Source organism: Equus przewalskii, chromosome 5 (genome assembly GCF_037783145.1).
Source record: "Equus przewalskii isolate Varuska chromosome 5, EquPr2, whole genome shotgun sequence".
In the NCBI taxonomy this organism is placed as follows: domain Eukaryota; kingdom Metazoa; phylum Chordata; class Mammalia; order Perissodactyla; family Equidae; genus Equus; species Equus przewalskii.
Window position 1 is genome coordinate 53289249 of NC_091835.1, and position 23735 is coordinate 53312983.

At 38.9% G+C, this 23735-nt stretch overlaps 1 protein-coding gene across 2 annotated transcripts in view; it reads right to left on the reverse strand.

Annotated features, from left to right (window-relative positions):
• The window catches only part of ITPR2 (inositol 1,4,5-trisphosphate receptor type 2), a 473043-nt gene that overhangs the window by 350279 nt on the left and 99029 nt on the right, over positions 1 to 23735 (reverse strand). For both annotated transcript variants that reach the window (XM_070620853.1, XM_070620852.1), the window contains exons 9-10: positions 21379 to 21474; positions 6432 to 6476 (exon numbers count right to left, since the gene is read on the reverse strand). In XM_070620853.1, the coding sequence (XP_070476954.1) occupies positions 6432 to 6476; positions 21379 to 21474 (141 nt within the window). The remainder of the gene's footprint in view (positions 1 to 6431; positions 6477 to 21378; positions 21475 to 23735) is intronic.

The window sequence follows — 23735 nt, forward strand, 5'->3', positions numbered from 1 at the left end:
AACCTTACAGGCTAGAAGGGAGTGGCATGATATATTCAAATTGTCGAAAGGAAAAAACCTACAACCAAGAATACTTTCCCCAGCAAGGTTATCATTCAGAATGGAAGGAGAGAGAAAGAGTTTTCCAGACAAGCAAACTCTAAAGGAGTTCATCATCACTAAAGTGGCTTCACAAGAAATATTAAAGGAACTTCTTTCAGTGGAAAAGAAAAGGCCACAAATAGAAATAAGAACATCATCAAAGATAAAATATCACTGATAAAGGCAAATATACAGTAAAGACAGATCAACCACCTATAAAACTAGGATGAAGGCCCAAAGACAAAAGTACTAAAACCATCTATACCTATAAGAAGAAGGAAGGAACTAAATGCAAAAGTGTGCTATTTCATTGATCTCTGCCACATAGCTCAACTTGAAAATCCAGGTGTTATACTAAGATATGGATTGCAAAGAAGCAGTTTTCCCTGGATATTCTGAAATGTAAGGGTGACACGAGAACCACACTTCCGACTGACTGCAAAAAGCTGAGGCAAGAAGGTGTCAAGGACTGCTACACAATCCTCTTACACAGGGCCCAGGAGAACACCATGTGCAACTAGGAGCTCCTTCTCAATGGCAAAAATGGTGGGGACATCTGATACTGAAGATGATGATGACTATGATGAAGAAGGCAGAGAGAGGTGGAAGGAGGGGATTTAAGAAGAGAAAGTGATAATTCTAAAAGAAAGAAAATGAAGTTTGTTTTCATTATTTCCCTATAACATGAAAACTTGGGCAGAAATAGACCACAAGAATTACAGTCACAAAGAAATATCATAGAAGAGCTCTTTTCTGGATTTTTAAAATGCTATTGGCAGCCAAAAGAAAGAACCTCCAACACAATGAGTGTTGATTAATACATGTGAGAGAAGATTGCCTCAGAATGTAAGAACACAGAAATAATGGACAAGGTCAGTCAGTTGTACAAATAACCCACAGGATTTTTGTGAATATGTAGGCAAAGAGATTTGAGCACAAGTGGCTTATGTGGAGCATTAGAAAGGCACAATTAAAATATGACTTTAAGGAAAATAAAATCTGACCAATTACATTGAACCATGTTTGAAGAAAGGCTTTAATAGGAGAAGATGAGCATGTAGCCTAAATAAATGGAGAGTCAATGAGCAAGAATTGACCATTTCTCTCACCAATGCCTAGTGAAGATACAATGAATGAGTATTCCAGTCTTCTTGGAGGAATACCATATCCCTAAAAGGAATATATGTCATCTAGTTTCCTGAGACTCCTGCACACCAATCTTCTAATTATAACTTAGCTTTTGATATAGATTTTCCTTCAAGGAAAATGCACTAACTGACCCAACAATTTAGATCTATCTAGCAATTGAAAGTTTACACTATGGTTGATACATCAGTCATTCGTGAGTTCATTTAGTGTGAGTCAGTCCTCCTGTATGCACCCTTTTGAAATGCTAATAAAAATAATTTTCTAGACTTATTTAAAAAAAAGAGCACATTCAAGTTCCTAGAGATTGCCCTCCTACCTCATCCCTCTTGGTAATATCTCCCTGTGGGGGGGCCCAACAAGAGTAGTCAGAGACCTCTCTATTTTGACATTCTTACATTGCAACAATAAAAATCTTTTCCAAAAAGAAAAACCTCACTAATTAGGGTTAATTAAAAGAAGTCTCTCTGAATTACTCATGTTATTTAAGACCTGTGGTTTAATTTTAATTACACAGGATAAGTGGGATGTACTAAGGTACTCCTAAATAATTTGCTTAGGTCTTTGGAAAAAAGCTTTAATGAATAGATAAGTTCTAATTATAAATAGCATAACAATTATTTATTTGTGAAAAAGAGCTTCAAACATAATTACAAGTTTTTTAAAACGGTGCTGTAGTCTTAAACATTCTGCCTTTACTCTCATACTCTGCTAATTTGCTTAACAAACTCTCCTTCATAAACAGTTTGACAGTAAACTTCAAGCCAGCCCCTCTGAACTTTTAAATAATGAAATCTGAAAAATGGGTTATAAGTATACACTTTTTTAACATGTGGATCAAGCTTCAATATACAAGAAAAATCAACATTATATTTCTATAATGTGAAGACAGTGCTGTTCAGAATTATGTGTTTGTGGCTTTTGTTGATAAAACCACATCTCTTTTTAAGTAAGAAAAAAGACACAAAAATACTAGTTCCCTACACAAAATTACAGAAGCACCATGCTCTCCCTGTAGCATCACGATGATACGGTGATATGTTAAGGTACAACGGAGCTTCAACAGGTGTTAAATTTAACATCAGCTAGCTGTCCAAAACACTCTCAATTTAGGAACTGCAGGGCCCTCCGAATGTGAACCTGGTCTGCGGGGCTCTTGCAAAGCTTGCATTTTCACTCGGAAGGAATAGCCCACAGCCTCTCAGGTTGAAACTCCCTTCTGAAAAGCCAGCCGAGTAAACTGATGGCTCCAGGCTTCTCCTGCCTGTCCTGGGGCCTGTGCTGGTGGCACAGCAGCGAGGCTCTCTGACACCTTCTCTGTTGACTCATTTGTGAGTCATCGAATTTTTAGCAGAGACATCACGTTGCACTTCTGTTGCTGGGAGCCTGAGACATTTTGGAAGAAACAATGTATGCGTTTTCAGGGCTGATTCAGACCTGTGTGCGCCCCCGGCAGGATAGCGACGTGCAGGCATCTGTGTTTCAGTTCAGACCCTCCAGGGCTCTCAGGCTGACTTTATGTAACAGACACAACGCTGCCATTTAAAGCTGCAGACACTTCTCTTGCCATGGTTCCTTAACAAACAATTACTCTCAAACTCATTCCTAAAATGATGCTTTTTTCTTTCTTTTCCTTATCCTCTTACCACCGAGGTAGAGTAAAACTCAGGGAAATTTGGGGGTCTTCTTTGAGAATCTGGTACCCCCCCCAAAAGAAAAATTCCACAGAATTGTCAAGTATATTTCAGCAAAGTTTCATGATTCCTAGACTATTTCTGTTTAACGTATATGGATGCACAACGACTGATGGTTCTCAACAGGAAGAGAGTGTGGCCCCCAGGGGGCATGTGGCAATTTCCAGAAACACTTTTAGCAGCCACAACTGGCGGCGGGAGGGGGAACTGCTGATATCTGGTGAGTAGAGTTCATGGATGTTGCTCAACAATGCAAAAGAGAACCCCACAACAAAGAGTCATCTGTCCCACTCTATCAGTCTTGCTGAGGTTGAGAAACCACAGCAAAGACAAAAGACACTCCCTCGAAATATCACACCACATTCCATATAAACATGGTAATTAAAATGAGTGGTGTTATTCCAAAAAAACCCCTTCAAAGAGCCATTTGAAAAGATGCAGCCTTTAAGGAAAAGACACTAATGACTGTCAGCTTCCCAGCTGGGCTTGACACAGTTCCAATGTTTACACGGTCCCTGTGGATGCTGTACATTTGTAAGATTGCAAATAATAGGCTCCTTTTGCAGAATAAATACAGCAATTTGGGTCTTAATGGGAGTTCTGACACATAGCGCCTCATTTCAGCAGCCCCATGCATTAACCTTTGAAGCTTCAAAAATGGAAGGCAACATTTTGATAAAGGTTTCTAAATTACAGGAAAAATATTAACGGGATATTAAATAGACAACATAGGGAAAATTAGAAAAGAAAATAATTAGCATGGTCACAGTGAATTCAGTGTTACCGGAACCCAGATCGGAGGTGAGATACCATTCTGTTTGGGGAAATTGATTTCATTTTTAACAGGCTGAACTCAAACTGCTCCTTTGTTTTCTTTTTTAGACAGAAACATAATTATTGCTAGGTGGTAAACGGCCTATAAAATGAGAAGCCATATTGTTAGCTTGACTGTTCCATATTCTCAGTTTTATTTACTTTCAAGCTAGGGATTTTGGAGAGAAAAAAAATGAAATCTAGTGTCTCTAGTTGCACGTGTCCCTGAGATGACAGATGAGATCCAGTCATAAACTTCTATAGCAAACGCAGACCCACCTGTGTTATACGCAGTTAAAGTATTCCTAGTAACAATTACTTAAAAAATTACTTAGAAAAGTGCTCTTTCTCACCTTTAGAGGTGAATAAAGAAGTTGTATTTCAGAATAAGAAGGAAAAAAATCTATCAAGTCTAACTAAAAGCTTAATTAACACAAAAAGTGAACTCCACCACAGATTTATACCTTATTTATATTCTCCGTGCTACTCCATAAACCTTCATACTCTATAATCTCCCACTCAGCTCTGCCCAGAATCATCAATAGCTTCACCAAATAAGATGTAGCCGGAAGGAGATGAGCACAGAGATTTAATTCAATTGCACAATTTGAAGCTCTGATACGATGCCATTTTAATAGAAATAATTTACATTTTTAGCCTTCTAACATCTTTTATTCAAAGAGTTTCCTTTTGTCTGATTGTATTTTAACCTTATGACATGCAGGTGAGGGATGGAGGGCAAACATCCTTGTCCCATTATACGGGTGAGAAAACTGAGCCTCAGGAAATCTCTCTGACTTGTCCAGGGTCACGCAAGTTATGGTGGTTCTAGAAGTAGAGCTCTCTTGTCCTACACCATGCTGAAGAAGTCACACAGAATATTATAAAAATAAAGCTTGAGAAAGAGAACAGCAGCCCCTCACATCCAACAGTTGGCCTGGTTTTCTCAGCCAGGGCTCGCTGTTGCTAAGAGCCAGCCCAGCATTCACAGCTAGGCCATGGTGTTCTCCTGCTGAACGTGAACAATTTCACAAAACATCGACATCAGGCAAAGCCACTCCACGACTAGGATGGATCGAGACAAAACAATATGACTCCATAATCATGTCTGAACACCAACAAAATACGAACCTTGTCCAAGCCACAAAAATGACTAAGTATCCCTCTCGCCTAGCTAATACGAGCAGCTATTGCTTCTTTAGCAATTACAGCTTTCTCCTGGCTCTGGTTTGCCCTGACCAGAGATAAAATTAACTAAGATATCTCCTCTTCCTGACAGCATTCCTATCCACAGCAAAGCCCCAGTTCCTTAAATCCTCCCCAAAATCACCTCACACAAGCCCAAATCCTGTAATGGGTTCTTCCTAACACCCTCTTACGGAGATGCCCCATGGCTCCCCATAGTGTGTGTTCAATGAGTAACAGACCCCACTTGTTCAAGTCCAGATGTGTTGCTGGTGGTCTTTGGCTGGAGGCATTGACAAGCTTATAAGGAGAACCAAAGCAACCAGGATTCCTGCTTAGCTTTTTAAACATGGCTACTGACAGCATTTTCCTAAATCCTAGGCAAGTAGGAACCCAACACTCCTGGGGCAGCCATTTGAAAACTAAGGAGAGAAGAGTCACACACAGTTATAAAATTGAATTATATATAGAAGATCCCATTGATCTAACAAGGCTAATTCTATGTTAGGGACATGTTGGCACAAATTAAAGGTCTTATTGGGTCAATGACCTGATATTTCAGCTTATTTCTTTTGGAAACCTGACAGATGGAGAGAGGAGTCACACAGGATGGAATCAGGTCCAGAAATTCTGATTTGATTCACACCCCACATCAATATCCTCATAAAACACAAAGCTGTGTACCAACGTGAAGACAGCAGTCATTTTAATTAAACTTTCCAACTCTTTCTACCAAAGTGCGGACTTCTGGACGATGTAGTAATAGTACCTACCAATTCCAAAAGGGATTGCTAAATTCTTAAGAAAACTGAATTATAGACTGTGTCTATTTTACATCAAATTATCTGGCTAAATTACTAAAAAAAGAGAAAAAAATCCAACCCTTCATGCAGGTCTTATCAGCAGCACATCAAATCGTCCCAAATTTCTGAATTTTTGATTGAATTAAGTCATGTCATTATAAAGCCATCTTCTTTACAAATGATGACGAAATGAGCAGCGTGATGATAACAAATACTTTAATGAAAATTGGCTTTAAAATAAGATTGAGATGTTTTTTGAGTAGCATACTTTAGAAGATCAGAAAAATCTATCTAGTTGCTTGATGCTTCAATTTCTCCCCATAAGTAGAATTCAAATTATTTTGCTTGAAAAAGATTGTCCTGTTATCCTATGTTAAATCATGCCATAATTCCATTTCTCCTTCCTAGTTTCTACGTACTTCTAAAAACTAAACCTAGACCCAACGTATCTTTCAGATGCCAGTTGCCTTCAGTGCTCTATCATAAACAGCCTCCAAGCTGCTAGAAATTTCCCTAAACACCCATTATTTAACATCTTCAAATGATCTAAGCCATATCATCTTTAACCTTTCATCTTTGATCTTGAGCCTCTTACAGCATCTCTCTCAGAGTCCCTAGTCTTCAAATTTCCTATTAACTTTTCAATTTGTCCATAGAAGATATAAATAATATGTTTGATATTTGTTGGGGAACAAACAATTCTACTCACCACATTTTTTCCTTCATTTTGGGCATCTCGATAATCAGGATTAAGCTAAAAAAACAAAACAAAACTAGTTTTAAATTGCTACTAAAAATGCACGTTAACAAGACCAATGATCTTTAATTCAGTTCACTATTGTACACTTAATTAAGTTTAACATAAAAAGAAGCTAACAAAATACTATTAGTAAATATTACAATTTAAAACATTATCTTCAAACCCTAGTTGCAGGAGACAGTGGCTAAAATGCCATGTTTATGGCCTTTGTTTATATCAGAACAGTTGACATCTTCAAATAAGTGAGAGCTGACAATCTCATCTCCTCTGAGGAAGCATTCAAGACAGTTCATCATTTTGCCAGCCACAAAATCTGCCATTGTCCAATAACTCAGACACCAATTTTAAAAAGCAGACCAAGGGAAAGTTTTAACAGTCATTCTAGATCATGCTCCACATGCTATACACACAAGAAAAGAAAATCGAGCCAAAGAGAAGCTATGTATCAGATATATATCAGATATATATCAGATATGTTGGCTAATGCATAGGACCATTGAAACAAACAAACAAGAACACATATCTTTGGACTCAGATTGTGGAGTTTAGGGGTCATTCTGATGAGGAAGATGAGTTCTGGACAAGCCAAGTGTGGGCCTCATGCATTTCCAGTTGGTTAGAATCCATAATTCCTGACTCCCATATGATGACACAGTCTCAAAAGTATGTCTCTGTCATATTGAAATAACTAGTTCATAATTTGCAAAATGACAGACTCATACGGTGTTTTTCTCAAAATAACAAGCTGTCCAATTGAATTTAATCACTTTAGTGTGAATCAGTTAGTGTATACAACAAGCAAGCCCACATAGTCAAAGTCACCATTTAAAATGTAAGGTCTGGGGCCAGCCCCAATGGCCTAGTGGTTAAGCTCAGCACGCTCCACTTTGGAGGACCAGGTTCGGTTCCTGGGCACAGACCTACACTGCTCTATTAGTGGCCCTGCTGTACTGGTGGCCCACATACTAAACAATTGAGGAAGACTGGCAGGGATGTTAGCTCAGGGCAATTCTTCCCCAGCAAAACAATTAAAATGTAAGGTTGGGAGTCTTTTTCAAAATGACAAAATGGGCTAGTAGCTCTGAGGAATGCCCTTCCCAGCTGATCACTAAATGTCAATGAAGGTGCAGAAAAAGATCAAAAGCAATACAAAATTTTTAAAAACCTCTCAATCTCATGAAAACCGAGGCTGAAAACAACCTAAACCCTAAATCTTCACTGAATCAATAGTAATTCTAAAGCAGACAGTGCTGGGGAAGTGGCAGATCACTCCCCAGTTTTGATCTCATGGCACACCTCAACCTGACTTCAAGCTAGTGGCCATGTGAACACAGTTAAGAAGATACAGCTGTGGTTCCCACTATTTGTCCACTGAGACCCAGAGTATTGACCAACCAAAAACATATACAGAGTGTTTTTCGAAGCAGCCTTGATGACATAGTGGTTAATGTTCAGCACACTCCGCTTCGGCGGCCCAAGTTTGGTTCCCAGACTTGGAACTACACCACTCGTCTGTCAGGAGCCATGCTGTGGCAGCAGCCCACACAGAAGAACCAGAAGAACTCACAACTATACACAACTATGTGCTGGGGCTTTGGAGCGGAAAAAGGAAAAAAAATAGAGGAAGACTGGCAAGAGGTGTTAGCGTAGGGTGAATCTTCCAGAAAAAAAAAAGAAGAGTTTTTCTATTGCTGAGAAGCTGCTGTTAGACGGAGCAAATTGCTTCCCTAGTCCTCCCATCCACTGTCCCATGACTTACCTCTTTCTTCTCATGACCAAACAGATACCACAAAGCTCAGAAAACAAACGTGCAGAAAGCAGACGGGGCAGATAAAGGCGGAGGGCTTTCTGAGAAGCACTGCGTGATGAAAGAGCAGAGAAGAGAAAGAACTGTGGCTGCTGAGTGCTGGAATTTCACTGCATAATAACAGAGAAACAGCAAAGGGGTAGGAGAAGGAAGCAGCTGCAATAGAGCCCAGGTACGTAAAGTCGACTCTGCTAGAACTGGGAACTACACTGGGAAGGTGCCCTTCAGGCCACCCTGCTGCGGGAGATGAAGAAAGAGGAATGAGAATTAAAAAATGGAACAAAAGAATCATCCTCTCAACCCATCTTGTAATGCACAGAGCTCAGCCATCTGAGGATAATAAGGAAGGAAGGAAGGAAGGAAAAAACAACATGGGACTGATTAAAAAGTATGTCAGAAGAAGGTGAAATTCTTTCTTAGAGTCTTCCTGAATATTTTCTATGATATGACGCAAAATAAATTTCCAGGAAATGGTTTGGTATATTCAAGAAAGTACAAGTAAACATTACCTCTATGTAAACAGAATAAAATGAACTAGAGCTAAAAATAAAATATAAGAATAATAATATGAATGATAATATAAAAACATAATGAATTATAAAAAAAAGTTAAAGAGGGTTTCACTAAAAATGAAAATATAAATACAAAATTAAAGTCCCTTTTGGCAGCAATAAAAAGCAGAGTGATGCTATAGGATATGGGTGATGCAAAGGGTGAGCTATCCCTCACTTGAGAGAAAAGGTATAAAGAAATGAAAATTAGGAAAAAGGAAATAGTTCCGGAGGAGCAGAGAAGGGCGTATCAACTAATGGGTGACCAGTGTACTCAAAAGGAAGAGAAAATATGCGTGGAACATGAGCAATAATCAAAAATAATAGAAAATAAAGCTTTCCTCAGCCGAAGAAAGAACTATGTATGCAGAGGTTACTGCATTCTAGAAATATCAACTCAGACAGACTGACACATTCATTTGAGGATGATGGGGATGACCAGTGGGGGATGGAAACAATGATAGGAACATAAAATAGAGCCAGAAATTAGGCTTAGACAAAAATGGTTATCATGTAACAGGAGAATGGACAAACCAAAAACATGGTCTATTCAAACAATGGAGTAATAAACATGGTGAGCTACTGATATACACAACAAGGATGAATCTCAAAAATATATACAATGGAATATTATTCAGCCATAAAAAAGAAGGAAATTCTCCCATTTGTGACAACATGAACAGACCTTTAGGGCATTATGCTAAGCAAAATAAATCAGACAGAGAAAGACAAATACTGCATGACCTCACTTACATCTGGAATCTAAGAAAATCTAAGGTCATAGATACAGAGAACACATCGGTGTTTGCCAGAGGTGCGGGGTGGCAGGTGGGCGAAATGGGTTAACGTGGTTGAAAGGTACAAACTTCCAGCTATAAGGGAACAAGTCCTGGGGATGTAATGTACAGCCTGGTGACTATAGTTAACAATACCATATTGCATATTTGAAAGTTGCTAAGAAAGTAGACCTTAAAAGTTCTCATCACAAGAAAAAAAATTTATAATTATGCATGGTGTTGGATGTTATCTAGACTTACTGTGATAATCATTTCACAATAGATAGATCATATATCGAGTCATGACGTTGTACACCTAAAACTAACAGAACATGGTATGTCAATTACACCGCAATTAAAAATATATACATACTATAAGTAGAAGAAGCCAGACACCGCATGATTCCCTTTATATGAAATCTAAGAACAGACAAAGCTAAACTATAGTTAAACAAATAAGAAAGTGAGTGGTGGTGTCAGGGAGGGGAGTAGACAGAAGGAAGAACTCAGTCCAAGTGTCACATGACAGCGGTCTTCCATTTATTTTTTTTTGCAGGGAGTCACTCCAAGCTAACACCTATTGCCAATCTTCCTCTTTCATTTTTTGTTCCTCCCCAAAGCTCCAGCACATGGTTGTATATCCTTAGTTCTAAGTCCTACTAGTTCATCTATGTGAGCCGCCACAGCATGGCAACCGACATACAGGTGGCGTGGTTCTGCGACTGGGAAACAAACATGGGCCCACAGAGTTGTAAGAGTGCCAAACTTTAACCACGAGGCTATCAGGACTGGCTCAACAGCAGTCTGTCAGTTTTTAGAAATGACATACAAGGGAGAGAGAAAATAGGAATACAATTACAAATTGCTTATTAGTGTGAAGCCCACACTTGGGGAGATTTCAGGCTGAACTTTCGTTTTCTATGGAGATATAAACCTCAGGCTCCTGAAATTCCCTTGAATTATGAATAAAATAATTAGTTCCAAAACAGGAATATTCTTGCTTTTGAAATCCAAGAGCGAAAACTAAAAAGCCAAAAGATAGTGAATTAACCAAATTGCTGTCTACTAATTAATCAAACTCAAAAGACACACATTTACTTAGTAGTAATGAAAGTTCTAGTACAGTGCCTACTAGGGGTTTCTTCAGCTATTTTAGTCAAATATCACTGTTTTATATTTTTTAATTTGTTTTCTGTTTAAAGAGTCCAGATTTTCTTTTAAATTAAAAAAAAATCCAGGGACCAGCCCAGTGGCACAGCGGTTAAGTTCGCACGTTCCCCTTTGGCAGCCCAGGATTCACCGGTTCCGATCCCCGTGCAGACATGGCACCGCTTGGCAAGCCATCCTGTGGCAGGTGTCCCACATATAAAGTAGAGGAAGATGGGCATGGATGTTAGCTCAGGGCCAGTCTTCCTCAGCAAAAAGAGGAGGACTGGCAGCATTTAGCTCAGGGCTAATCTTCAAAAAAAATCCACACTAAAATTATAACTAAATTACATCCAAAAGATATGCCACATGTTTAACCAAGGTTATACCTTATGGTCAAAGTTTTCATTCAATAAGCGTTAGAATAGTTGATCACGGACACTGTAAAGCAAATTCATGCTGGAAACTACAATATATCCATAACCAAAATGCGTACCAAAACAGAAATTAACGTACCTAGGTCAAACACAAAATCATTTATGCCCTCTGAAATGTCGATCAGGTTCCACCCCAAAGACAATGTTACTTTCTGAAATTCAGTCTTCACATATCTCACCCACTTAGGATCACCCAGCTCAGTCCCAGAGGGACGTCTGGGGAACTGGATTTAGACTCTGCTCTGTAAGGAAATACCATGGGTCTTAGGAAAGGTCACCTAACCCCCATGGAACTAAAGGCCTTCCTCTGTAAAATGAGAAAAGTCTAGAAAGAAAGCCTAATCATACTAATTATACGTCATTAAAGTTTACATATTCACGTGTTTGGCAACAGTGCTAAAGATGGTGCTGATCAGTTAGAGTTGCCTCATCTTGCATCTCCCGCAATGTGGTTTTGTTTAATAATTAATATAGAGTTATTTCTTCAGTAAATTCATTAAAGTGATAATAATAATGAGAAGGAGGAAGCAACGGAGGGAGGAAAAAAGACAGGAAGGAGGAGAAGACACTCAAATCTATGGCTATATAAAATTCGCCAATGTTAACTAAAATCTAAATAAATATACGCTTTCATATATGGGTCAATTATACCGCCGCTTTCTTTCTCTAAATATAATAATGGCAGTAATTATTAAAGTAATTTGACCAAAGATGACCCAAAAAATATATTATTTCTAAAGAAGGGGGGAAAAAAAGACATGGTCATACGGAGACTCCTGAATCTGTCAGGACTTAAAAGGAAATATTTCCTTACGTGAAAAAAAAGATTATAAATCTAGCATTGGAGAGAGAGACCTAATATGCTATTCAATCATTTATTCAATAAATAATAATAGAGCATCTATAACGGGCAAAGCACTGTGGCATATGGTATTTTAGCAAAGACAAAGAGTATATGGTCCCTGACCACAAGACTGTACCATCTAGGAGGAGGGAAAAGGACATAAATACAGTTAGTTGTAATACAAAATAGAATGTGACAAGAGACATAAGACAGGAATGAATAATTTATAAACAATATAGGTCAGAGAAGGGGGGAATCTGTGGTGGGCAAATTTATTCAACAATTATTCATGGAGAAGGTAGCATTTGAGATGAGCCTTGAAGGATGGGTAGAATTATAACTGGCAGAGAAGGAAAGAGGGAGTAAGAAGACAGGCAGTGAGGGGGGAAGTGAATGCCATATAGGTGAGAAAATGAGACTTGTTCTGAGAAGACCATAAATGTCACTTATAGAATACTTTTTCTAAGCCTTCAAAGGTTAATTCATTTCCCCTCACAATGATTCTGTTAGAAGGGATGCTTAACCCTACTTTACATATGGGGCATGTGAAGCGCATCAAATGAAGTACTCTGGGCAAAGACCCATCGCTGGTGAGCAGCAGGGTTATTCAGAAGCACAGCTCTGATGGTTCCAAAGCCACACCTTTCAGTTTCCACAGCATATGACTTCCCTCCTGCCTCCATAAAGAGGAGTGGTGTGACCCAAGGAAAGAAGGCCAGCCCAGACCAACGGAGCCTTTAAACTCCAGGCTAACAGGTCTACATCTTCAGAAAGATCTTGAATATCCTTGGGAAAACACTTGCAGAAACAAGACATTAAAAGTCCTCCCTTGGCCCGGGTGAGCAGGAGATGGAGACAGAGCCTGAAAGAGGCCAAGTAACCAAGTACGGTGGTTCAAGTATGAGGTGGCAGAGACCCAACAAAGATGAGAACGCTGAAACGGAAAGGAGACCACGATGCAGAAGATTCTACAGAGACAGTAGAATCTGAATATGTAAACGGAGAGGGAAAAACACATTTATCATGACTCTCAAGGTTTTAACCCTAAACTAAGAAAAGTCACTATTTTGTGGGGAAATAATTCAATGTTAGAAATATTTATTGAGCTTGAATGGCAGTGGGATATCTGAGACCAAATTCATGGTCCACTGGAGTGAGTCACAGAGTATAAAGAGCAAATACCCACTACTAACCTTTGAAGGGAGTTCTTATTTAAATGTCCAAAGAGGACTAGAAAGAGGTCAGAGAAAGAATGTGACAAGTCAGGATAGAAAAGTGGCAGAGAGACAGAGAAAGAGAGTAATATCATAAACACCCAGGCAGTGAAAGTCATGACTGTACCACAACCTAATGAAAGACAATAGCAACTTTCCATCTAACATGACAGCAAGGAGCAGACCGAAAGCTTCTAAGTCCATAATACATGTTCATTTTCTTAAAAGAAAATGTTGCGTTTTTAATAATGAAATGTGTAACATTAAACTCATGAAATCATCACGTGTGTATTTTTAAGTGATTCTATATGTATGTTCCTCTTTCCAATGACTGGCATTTCAGAGACAATCTATAATTCTGACTGATGAGTCTAGAAAAGAAAAGAAGGAAAAAATAACCTTTACTGCATGTTTATTTGTGCCAGCCACAATTTCTATTTTGTTATATAATATTTATATATGTGTGTGTGTGTATAGAGTCTGGTATGTATGTTCTATTTTATTTTATATATATATACATGTATATATATATATACACACATATACATACATACAAACCCTGACCTTTTCACATACTGTGGCTGATACATTTGACAGAAAACTAAAAATAGAGATATTCGAAACTACAGCCCTAATAGTCCTAAGATTCTACGCTAATGTACAGGTTCCTGAGTACTAAGTTTTTAACTAATTAATTAAATGCAAGGCTACTGTGTAGTTAGGGAATAAGTGTTTACTGCCATCTGGTGGAAGTCTGGCCTATCTACAAACAAATGAGAGCTGTCTTAAAAAGGGCAATATAAAATCTTTGACAAATAAAATTATTTCGCACTATTCTATCTCACTTTGGAAAGGATCATCAAAAGTTATTGCCCTAACAATATCCAAAGAAAGAAAATGGAGAAAGCAGCAGATCAGAAATTGTGATACTTGCTTTATAATTCTTCCCACGACTGTGGAAGGACTATTTACTGAGGCTTCCATATTATCATAGCCAAAATATGATAAAACTACTTTCTCCGCAACAGATATAGTTGTGAACTCTGCACCAACAAGGTGAGATGAATAAAAGATCTATGGCAAAATGGTGAGGACCATGCTGACAACTGTGCTGTGTTTTAAAGGCAAAAATATATGACTGTTTGCCTTCCCCTCATGTCACCAAATCACATGGATGGCCCTCAGAAACTGTTATTTTAAGGAGTCTAATAATACAGTACTGCAATGCATTATCTGATGAAGTCACAAATGTCTTTATTATCTAATTCGTAGTTAAATACTTTGTTCCACATTTTGTCCATGGGTTTCCAGAATCGTATATTTCTCAAATATAAATCTTGAATTCTCTAAAACAATACTGTTAGAATCTCTAAATTGAATCAAGGTCCATTTCTAAACCTTGATTCACTTTAGCATCTGTGATATCGTGAAATACTAAAAGAAATCTAAATTTAGTCTTCATCCCTGTTTCCAGTACAGAGCTTCTAAAATACTTGGAATTTCCTAATCACTGAGAGAGATCAAAGTGTCTTTTGTTATGTTAACAGAGTGACTTTTGGAATGCCCCTAGGTCACCTAGGGCTGGGTGCTGGTTGCCAGGGAAACCAACTCTGTGATTGCAGGGTTGAAATTTTCAGTCCCACCCCTCCACCTCTCGGGAGAGGGGGAGAAGCTGGAGGCTGAACTGATCACCAGTGGCCAATGATTTAATCATCGCGGCTATGGAATGAAGCCTCCATAAAAACCCAAGAGGGCAGGGTTCAGAGAGCTTCCAGGTTGACGAACACTTGGAGACTGGGGGAGAGTGATGCTCCAGGACACAGCATGGAAGCTACGAGCTCTTTCCCCATACCGTGCTCTATGCATCTCTTCCATCTGGCTGTTCCTGAGTTATAGCCTTTGTAATAATCCAGTGGTCTAGTAAATAAAATGTTCCTCTGAGTTCTGTGAGCTGTTCTAGTATATTAATCGAACTGGAGGAGGGAGCGTGGGAACCTCTGATTTATGACCAGTCAGTCAGAAGTACAGGCAACAACCTGAACTCGTAACTTCCATCTTAAGTCCAAGGAGGAGGTGGTGGGAACCTCCAATTTATAGCCAGTTGGTCAGAAGCACAGAGGACAACCTGGGCTTGTGACTGGCATCTGAAGTGTGTGTGTGGAGGGAGGGATGTCGGGGGAGTCTCGTAAGACTGAACCCTTAACCTGGGGAACCTGACGCTGCCTCTGGGTAGACAGTGTCATAATTGAGTTGAATGGTAGGACACTCAGCTGGTGTCCGAGAATTGCTTGCTGTGTGTGGGGGGAATCCCCTCCCCACATTGGAAATTTGGGTCTCAGAGCACTCAAAATAGTACCTCACAGAAGAAAATCTGAACAGTGTTCTATCTTATATCAGTGTTCTAATTCCTAGATGTTTTCTACAATTTACACAAACAACAGTGCTATTCTTAAGTAGCTTGCAATTTGTGTTTTGTCTCTATAATTAGACTACAGAATCTTCATCATTCGAAAGTCTAATTTCCCTTGGGGAGTACCTCCTTCATTTCTTCACAAACAATAGGCTTATTACAGTTTTCTGAATAAATCAGCCCTCCAGGAAGTGCTGGTTAAAATAAAATATCATGTTTAGGAAGGATAGGCATAAGTAAATTTTTAGGTGTTTTTTTCTCATTTGTGCTTAGATTTGAGGCTGCAGCCCTTTAAACTTACTGTGAGATTTATCATGGTCACCTATAGATGTTGATAATTTAAACATTACACAAAATCGGTTATCTCAGATGTGTACATATGATAGAAACAACTGCAAAAGAGAGCTCCCTGTCTCAGGGATCAAGTGAGGGTGATTCTCCTCCAGATTGCAGACTCTTACAGGACAAGGACCAGATGTGAACCATCTTTGCTTTCTTCACAGTATCAAAAGAGTGCTCCCACCTAGCAGGCGGTCAATAAAAGACAGTGCAATTTCAGTATAATGTAGATCTCAACATCGGCACTATTGGCATTTTGGGCAGGATAATGCCAGTAGCTACCTCTCTCCAACTATGACAATAAAAATGTCTCCAGACGTTGCCACATGTCCCCTGGTAGGCAAGGTCCCCCTCAGTGGAGAACCAGTGATAGAGACAAAGCGGTGCAAATCTAGCATTCAGCCTTAATACTGACATTATCTTACTTTTCAACTTTAGACAAAATAAATCACCTCTCTGAGCCTGAGTTTCCTTTTCTGTAAAGGGAAATGACTGGATTTACAACCTCATAATCTCTATGATTGATCTATTCAATCATCCAATATTTACTGGATGTAAATTAAATATCAGACACTATTCTAGGCACAAGGTATACAGTGATAAGCCCCTAAACTTTTCCCCTCTTAAGTTATCTGACTGACAAAGAAATACAAGTTCTGGATCATAGGAACAATCATCATCACCATCACGACTCTTCATTTTCTCTCCCCTTTCTCTCAGTGAGAGTGAAGGCACTTACTGAATTCCTTTCATGTGCACGGTGCTGATATCTTCTTTAATTCCACTATAATCCCAAATAATATATATTATCACCTTTTTTACACACAAGGGAACTGAGGTTCAGAGAGGTTAAATATTTGCTTAAAGTCAGATAGACTCTGCGCAGTATACATGGATTTTTTTCCCACTACACTAGGCTCTCTTCGCCACACTGGCCAATATAAACACCATAAACTCCAAGGCAATTCAAAAATTACATAACCAGGAATTTACCAGGAATGCCTCAGCACATTAAAGTAACATTTCCAATTATAAATATATGTGTTGAGAGTCGAAAAGCTAAGGGAAAGGAGTAACACACTGCCAAAACCTGCCCCTCTGATAGGTACTTCCCTTTAATGCAAAAACAGCTCAGTTCTCATGCATCTTACTTTTTTCAATATACTTGAGAAAAACCTGTCTAATAGGACTCGTCCTTGTCCTTTATTACTGTTTCTCCCTTTCACAGCTATGACATGAAAACTCAGTCTACACTTACTTCCACTTCCTGGCTTCCTCATTCCTCCACCCTCTGCATTCTGGTTTCCACTAAATACGTTCTCAATAAAGTCACAGAGGACCATGTTCTTGCCAAATGTTGTAAATACATTTTGTTCCTAACCTTTTCAGTAGTATTCTCTCCTTTTTGAAACTCTATTCTCCCTTGCTTGGCGTTCGTGACTCAGCCTATTCGATTTTCCAGTTCCTTCTCTGACTTCTCAGGCTCCCCGTCTTTGGTCCACCTTTAAAAGATGATCTTTAAAAGATCATCCGTGCTGATGAGGGACCACCTCTATTTCTTCAGCCCTAGCCAATCCCCAAACTTCTGGAAGCTGTGAGACCTGTGGCTATTAGAAGTTTATCCTTCATTCCTATTACTAATTAGATCAAATCCAAACCTTTCATTCAAAATCTTCAAGCAAAGGGGCTGGCCCAGTGGCACAGTGGCTAAGTTTGCACGTTCCACTTTGGCAGCCCGGGGTTTGTGGGTTCGGATCCCTGATATGGACTTATTCGCTGTTCATCAAGCCATGCTGTGGTGGCATCCCACATATAAAGCAGAGGAAGACTAGCATAGATGTTAGCTCAGGGCAAATCTTCCTCAAGCAAAAAGAAAAAGATTGGCAACAGATGTTACCTCGGGGCCAATCTTCCTCACCAAAAAAAAAAAAAGAAAAAACTTCAAGCAAAGAGATCTGTCACTCAGTAATTCCTTTGAGAATCCTTTTCCTTGAGGTGACTGCCCTTTTTACATGATCTACAGATGATCTGGACATTCCATGTCCCTGTCTGCCTCCTTGGCAACTTCTGCAAGGATTGTGCTCTTATTTCTTTGCCAACCCGTGTCCATTACTTTCTTTGAGAACCAAGGGAAAGTTCTCCCCAAGCAAGAGTTCTCTTTGCCTAATCTCACACTGACCTACCTCTACCTGCACAGTTCATCAGCCCCACGTGACCTTGCCTGTTGGTCATCCTCTGGTTGTTTACTGATGCTGTCTTCTGAACCAGAAGGTCAATTCTTTGAGGACCAAGACTGACTGTTCTGCTTCCTTCTCTACTGTGCTGCGCATTATCAGGCCCTTAGGAAACATATGTTAAAGATGGTGTGAAATCTTAAAGACGATGTTTGCTATTTTTATAAATTCCAAAAATAATGATTCCCAACTCTTTGTGTTTTCAACAACACAATATGTGTTCTTATTTTTTGAGTAGTATCTAGATATTAAAGAGAAAACTTAAAAAGTAAAATAAAAGCCATGGAGCCTTTCCTCTCCTATGAATAAGGGTATGTTACAATAAAACAAATAATGCTAGGAAGTTATAACTCAAAATATTGGGAACTCCCTACCCTCTCGAAATGACATGAATAACACTTTGAATTAAAGAACTGAGCACTTTAAAAAAGCAAATGATAAAGGATAATCATTGTTTTTTAACTGCTGTGGGAGGCTAGTTACCACCTGTTGAGGAATTGGAATTGGAAATCAATTTTTTTACTTTTTTTTTTTTTTTGAGGAAAATCAGCCCTGAGCTAACACCTGCCAATCCTCCTCTTTTTGCTGAGGAAGACTGGCCCTGAGCTAACATCCGTGCCCATCTTCCTCTACTTTATATGTGGGACACCTACCACAGCATGGCTTGATTAGCGGTGCCATGTCCGCACCTGGGACCCGAACCAGCAAACCGCAGGCTGCCAAAGCCGAACCGTGCGCACTTAACAGCCGCACCATGGGGCTGGCCCCAGGAAATCAATTTCTTATCAAGTGATAGTGATTACAATCACTGTGATTTTGCCACATCTCCAGACACTTTCACATCAGTAAGACAAGCATCCTCAGACGTGACTGTGCCAGGATCTTGTCTGAACTTAGCTGACACATGAAATATAAAACCCTGACTTCCGGATGTCAGTATTTTGAGGCTATGACTTCCTTTCTGACCTTAGAATACTACACAGAAGCACCCATTCTGTTATACGAGCTAAAGTCAGTAGAAAACACACTCCTAACTTTCAATTTTCAGATATATATTTAATGCTTAATTCTCTTTCTCTCACTTTGCCATAAAAAAGATATCTAAATTATTAAAGGTCAAAGAAAAGATCCTCCAAAGACACCACACTCTTTAATGGACAAAATAGCACCTGGCATTTGAAGTCGTGTTCTCTAGAGATCGAACGCAAACACAGTCTTTCGGATTCTTTTCAAGGAATGAACTGCTTTCTGTTTTTCAATTTTTAATGAATTCATTTATGCATTGAGGTCTTGGATCATCATTAAAGTTAACAAACAATTTAATTCTTAGTAATCTAAGCATTTCAAGGTATCAAATGATACAAGTTTTAATTACAGAAATTAACAAGGAAAACTAATAATGTGCAAATCATGTCAGTTTTCTACAGAACATCAGTAGCGAAAACAGCCACTGACTGAAAAATGAATTCAGGAAAAGAGCCACTAACATAAGATCCAAGAGGACTTGAATTCTTATTTCTTATTTTTTATAGAACATCTAGTAGGTTTTTCTAATTCTTATTTTAGACAAGATTCTCTACTTTACTGCTTATTTTTGGTTCAAAGGGTTACTTTTCAAAAAAGTTACTTCAAAGCATTTATGGTGTGAACAGCTCATAAATTGCAAAGGTGTATTTCATCTAGTTGACCAGAATCATAAATAATGTCAGATATTGATCAAAGTAAGAACAACCCCTATTTATCATATACTAAAATGAATCATGCCAGCATCACTTACTGGATGCTTACCATGAGGCACACATTATGCCAAGCACTTTACCTCATTTAATTCTCTTTGTGTATAAATATTGTGATTATCCCCATTCAGGGGAGGAAACTGGAGCTCACAGAGATTAATTTGCCCAAATATGGCTCCAAATGCCTCTCAGATAAAAATCTCGAAATCTCCTTCTTCCCATCCTCTAAGCTTATAGAAACCTGAATAGCTCCTTCATATTCTTTCATTCATTCAAAAAATATTCATCAAACACTTTCTAAATAGCAGGCACTGTCTTGGATGCTGAGGACACAGAGGAGATATGAAAAGACAAAAAACAAAAACCCTGCCTTCAGAGAGCGCACATTCTGACAGAGAAAGACAACAGAATAAAATGTACAATAAGTCAGATAGGGGCGAGTACTATGAAGAAAATCATCGCAGATTAATAGGATGGAGAGGGTAATGGGGCTGGGTGCTAGTTTAGACAGGGTCATTATGTTTACAGAAACTTCCCGTTTCCCACAGCTCTTTCTCATCAATTCTCCGTCCCCACTTCCTTACCTTCCCTCAAATCCAAAACCAAAACTTAGATAAGTAATACTAAAAATTCTAAGACCAAATTCTCGTTTGGAATCCCAGAAGAAACTCCAAATTGAAAAACAGAAACAGTTGAGGAGAGTAGAATGAACGGATATTCTCATAAATCTAAAAACAAGTATTTTCAAAATTATTTTTAAATCAGATAACCAAACTTTAATTAAATCATGTCTAAAACTTAATGCTGTTACTTCTACTCATTCTTTATATCTATATTATTGTCAACATGCTTTTAGTGGAGGAATAAAATACCTTTATGTGTTTACCATTTTTATTGACAGCTTTAGGACCATTCAGTCCTAAACCTAAACCTAAACCTCAGGACAAAAACCTTTTCCTTTCCAGTGGTTTGAACAATAAAAACACCCCCAGCAGTGAACGAGTGGACACTGAAGATAAACCCGAAACTCTCTAGGCTCTACCACATGGATGAACTGATCATGTCCCCAGTGCAGACATTCTGAAGGGTGAAGCTAAAAAGAAAATTTCAGGACTAATCACATATATATGCAAGTCAGTTACCCGATAACTGACCTTAGAGTAAACCAACCACCAGCATTCTGTTTTTACTGTTGTTTTCATTTTTAAGACAAAGACTATTTTAAGGCTTTCATTAATATTTACATTTTAAGAATAATTTATATGCAAACCCAGAACAAGATAGGCAATAATCAAATTTGTGCAATAACTGTTCCTACAAATACAACATCTTTTGGAGAACCCTGGCCTATTTCATTATTTCAGAATCAGAGATTTAATAACGCTGTATGCATTAATCTTACCTCTGCAGCTAAATAGTTCCCAGTTGCAAGATGTTTAAATCTGAACAAGCTGTTCCATTGTCCTGCACCCCCACGGCACGGGTCATGATGAACCACCTACAGACAAAAAGAGCAACAACAATAATGGCTAAAAGATATTTATGTTCCTGGCAAGCAAATGCCAACAGTTTACACAGAGCGCCCACTTGTTAATGCTAACTTGTCAAATCTAATATATGTTTTCATGAGAGGACAATGTGGCAGAACAACAAAATTCCCCAGAAATGAGCAAGAGACGTAACAGTTATCTCACTGTGCACTCATGATGCCCATGCCTCATATTTGTAAATACAGCCTTGCTCCAAAAGATGCTTCCCAGGCCAAAACTAGGAATACTGTGAATTACTGGAAACTAGGAATTCCTCCCTCTTTGTTATTCAAACATTCATTCAACAGATTGCATGAAGAGCCTACTATGTGCCAGGTACTCTTCTAGGCAATAGGGACACAGCAAGGAATAAGACTAGAACTTTCAATAAATAAGATTTGGCAGCCCGGCCCCACAGCCTAGTGGTTAAGTTCGGCGTGCTCCACTTCAGCACCCTGGGTTCAGTTCTGGGGCATGGACCTACACCACTCACTGGCAGCCATGCTGTGGTGGCGACCCACATACAAAATAGAGAAATGGATGTTAGCTCAGGACGAATCTTCCTCAGCGAAAAAAAAAAAAAAGTGAAGAAGATTTGGCAAGTGCCAGGAGGAAATAAACAGAGCACATGAAGGTTACCTTCTTTTTTGTTAATACTGACCACCCTTGGACTCCCGCCCAAGCTCAAATTCTGTGTGCTAATATATACAACTTTCTAATGCACTTGCTAGACTCCAGCTTCTACGTCTTCCCCTACTCCAATAGTTCAAATAAGAGAATAACTACGAAAATACATCAACGTGGATGAAGTCTTACAGAAAGGCTCCCTCTGTGACGAAAACCTGCCTATCCTAAAAGGCTCAGTTCTCAAATCAAACTTCTTCACAAATCCTTTACTAATCACACCAGCTACCGTGATCTTGTTTGAACTCTTAGTCCTTTGGGAAGATATAGACACCTTTGAGAATCTGATAAAATCTATTGGTTGTCTCACATGCACACATACACGTTTTGCATACAATTGCTAGAGGTTAACAAATAACTTGAAGGTCACCATAGATCCTAGACTAAGAACTCCTATCCTGCACACTAACAGGTCTAGTAATGGTAGTATAGCTCCCTAGGGGACAATTTGGAGAGATGGAGACTGTTTTCATTTTTCACAATGATTTTAGAGGGATGCAATTGGCATTAATGGGTAGTGGCCAAGATATTATATATCCTGCAATTCACAGGAGCATCCAGCACATGCTAGAGATTGTGTACGGCATTCAGGACCATCCCCACCATTCTAAGTGCTCCCCTGCACCACAGGGGCTGGAGGGTTCTAGAGACATTCCATTAGAAGAGAAAGTAGAAGAGAGGCTCCTCTTTTGGCTCCAGTAAAGGGGGTGGAAGCTGCCTAGTGCTGGCTCCTACAGGGTAGGGAGGACGAGGACTCCCGAAGCACAGGAGGAGAGCCCTGAGGGCTCAGAGAAGAGGCAGTAGTGGCTGCCGGCACAACTAGATCTTCAAATAAGACAGTGCTCCCCACTCTAGTTTCACTCATCCAGTCTTTCCAACAACGATGAAACCGAATTTCCTCTATTAAATACCTCTTTGCTTGAAACATTGATGTTCAGGCTTCCTGACTGATACAGAACACAATAGAGAAATGTCCCACAGCCTACCTCTTCCAACTCTCCAACAGAAATAGACCTACCACAAATATGAATTGCTAACACTTTAATATATAATCATACTAAAAAGTTTTTACATCAAGTTATATGAAAAGTCCAATAATTTAAGAGCAATTCACTACAGAGAGGGAAGCTTAAATGAATTCAAGACATTATCTCAAAATTATTGAATAATTTATTCACTCTCTCCATTCTGACGGCTCAATGGGTTATAACATTTCCAACTACGCATTTTGTTGGAATGGGTTTCAGTGCAGTGGTACAATTACAGCAAAAGTTATAAAACTAATAATAAATAGATAAGAGAGAAGATTCAAAAGTCCTTTTAACAGACTTAGAGCCAAACATCAAAGAGGCAGAGACACACGAAATGCAGGGAACTCGCTGTATAGAGAAGTCACTGTACGACTTTTTCATCACTATATTCCATTAATAAAGTTTTTAAATAATATCTTGCATTATTGCTATCCCTATATTTCTAAATTTTTGGAGCACCATGTTAAGAAATCTACGGTGACTCAACATCACTAATCACAGGGAAATGCAAATCA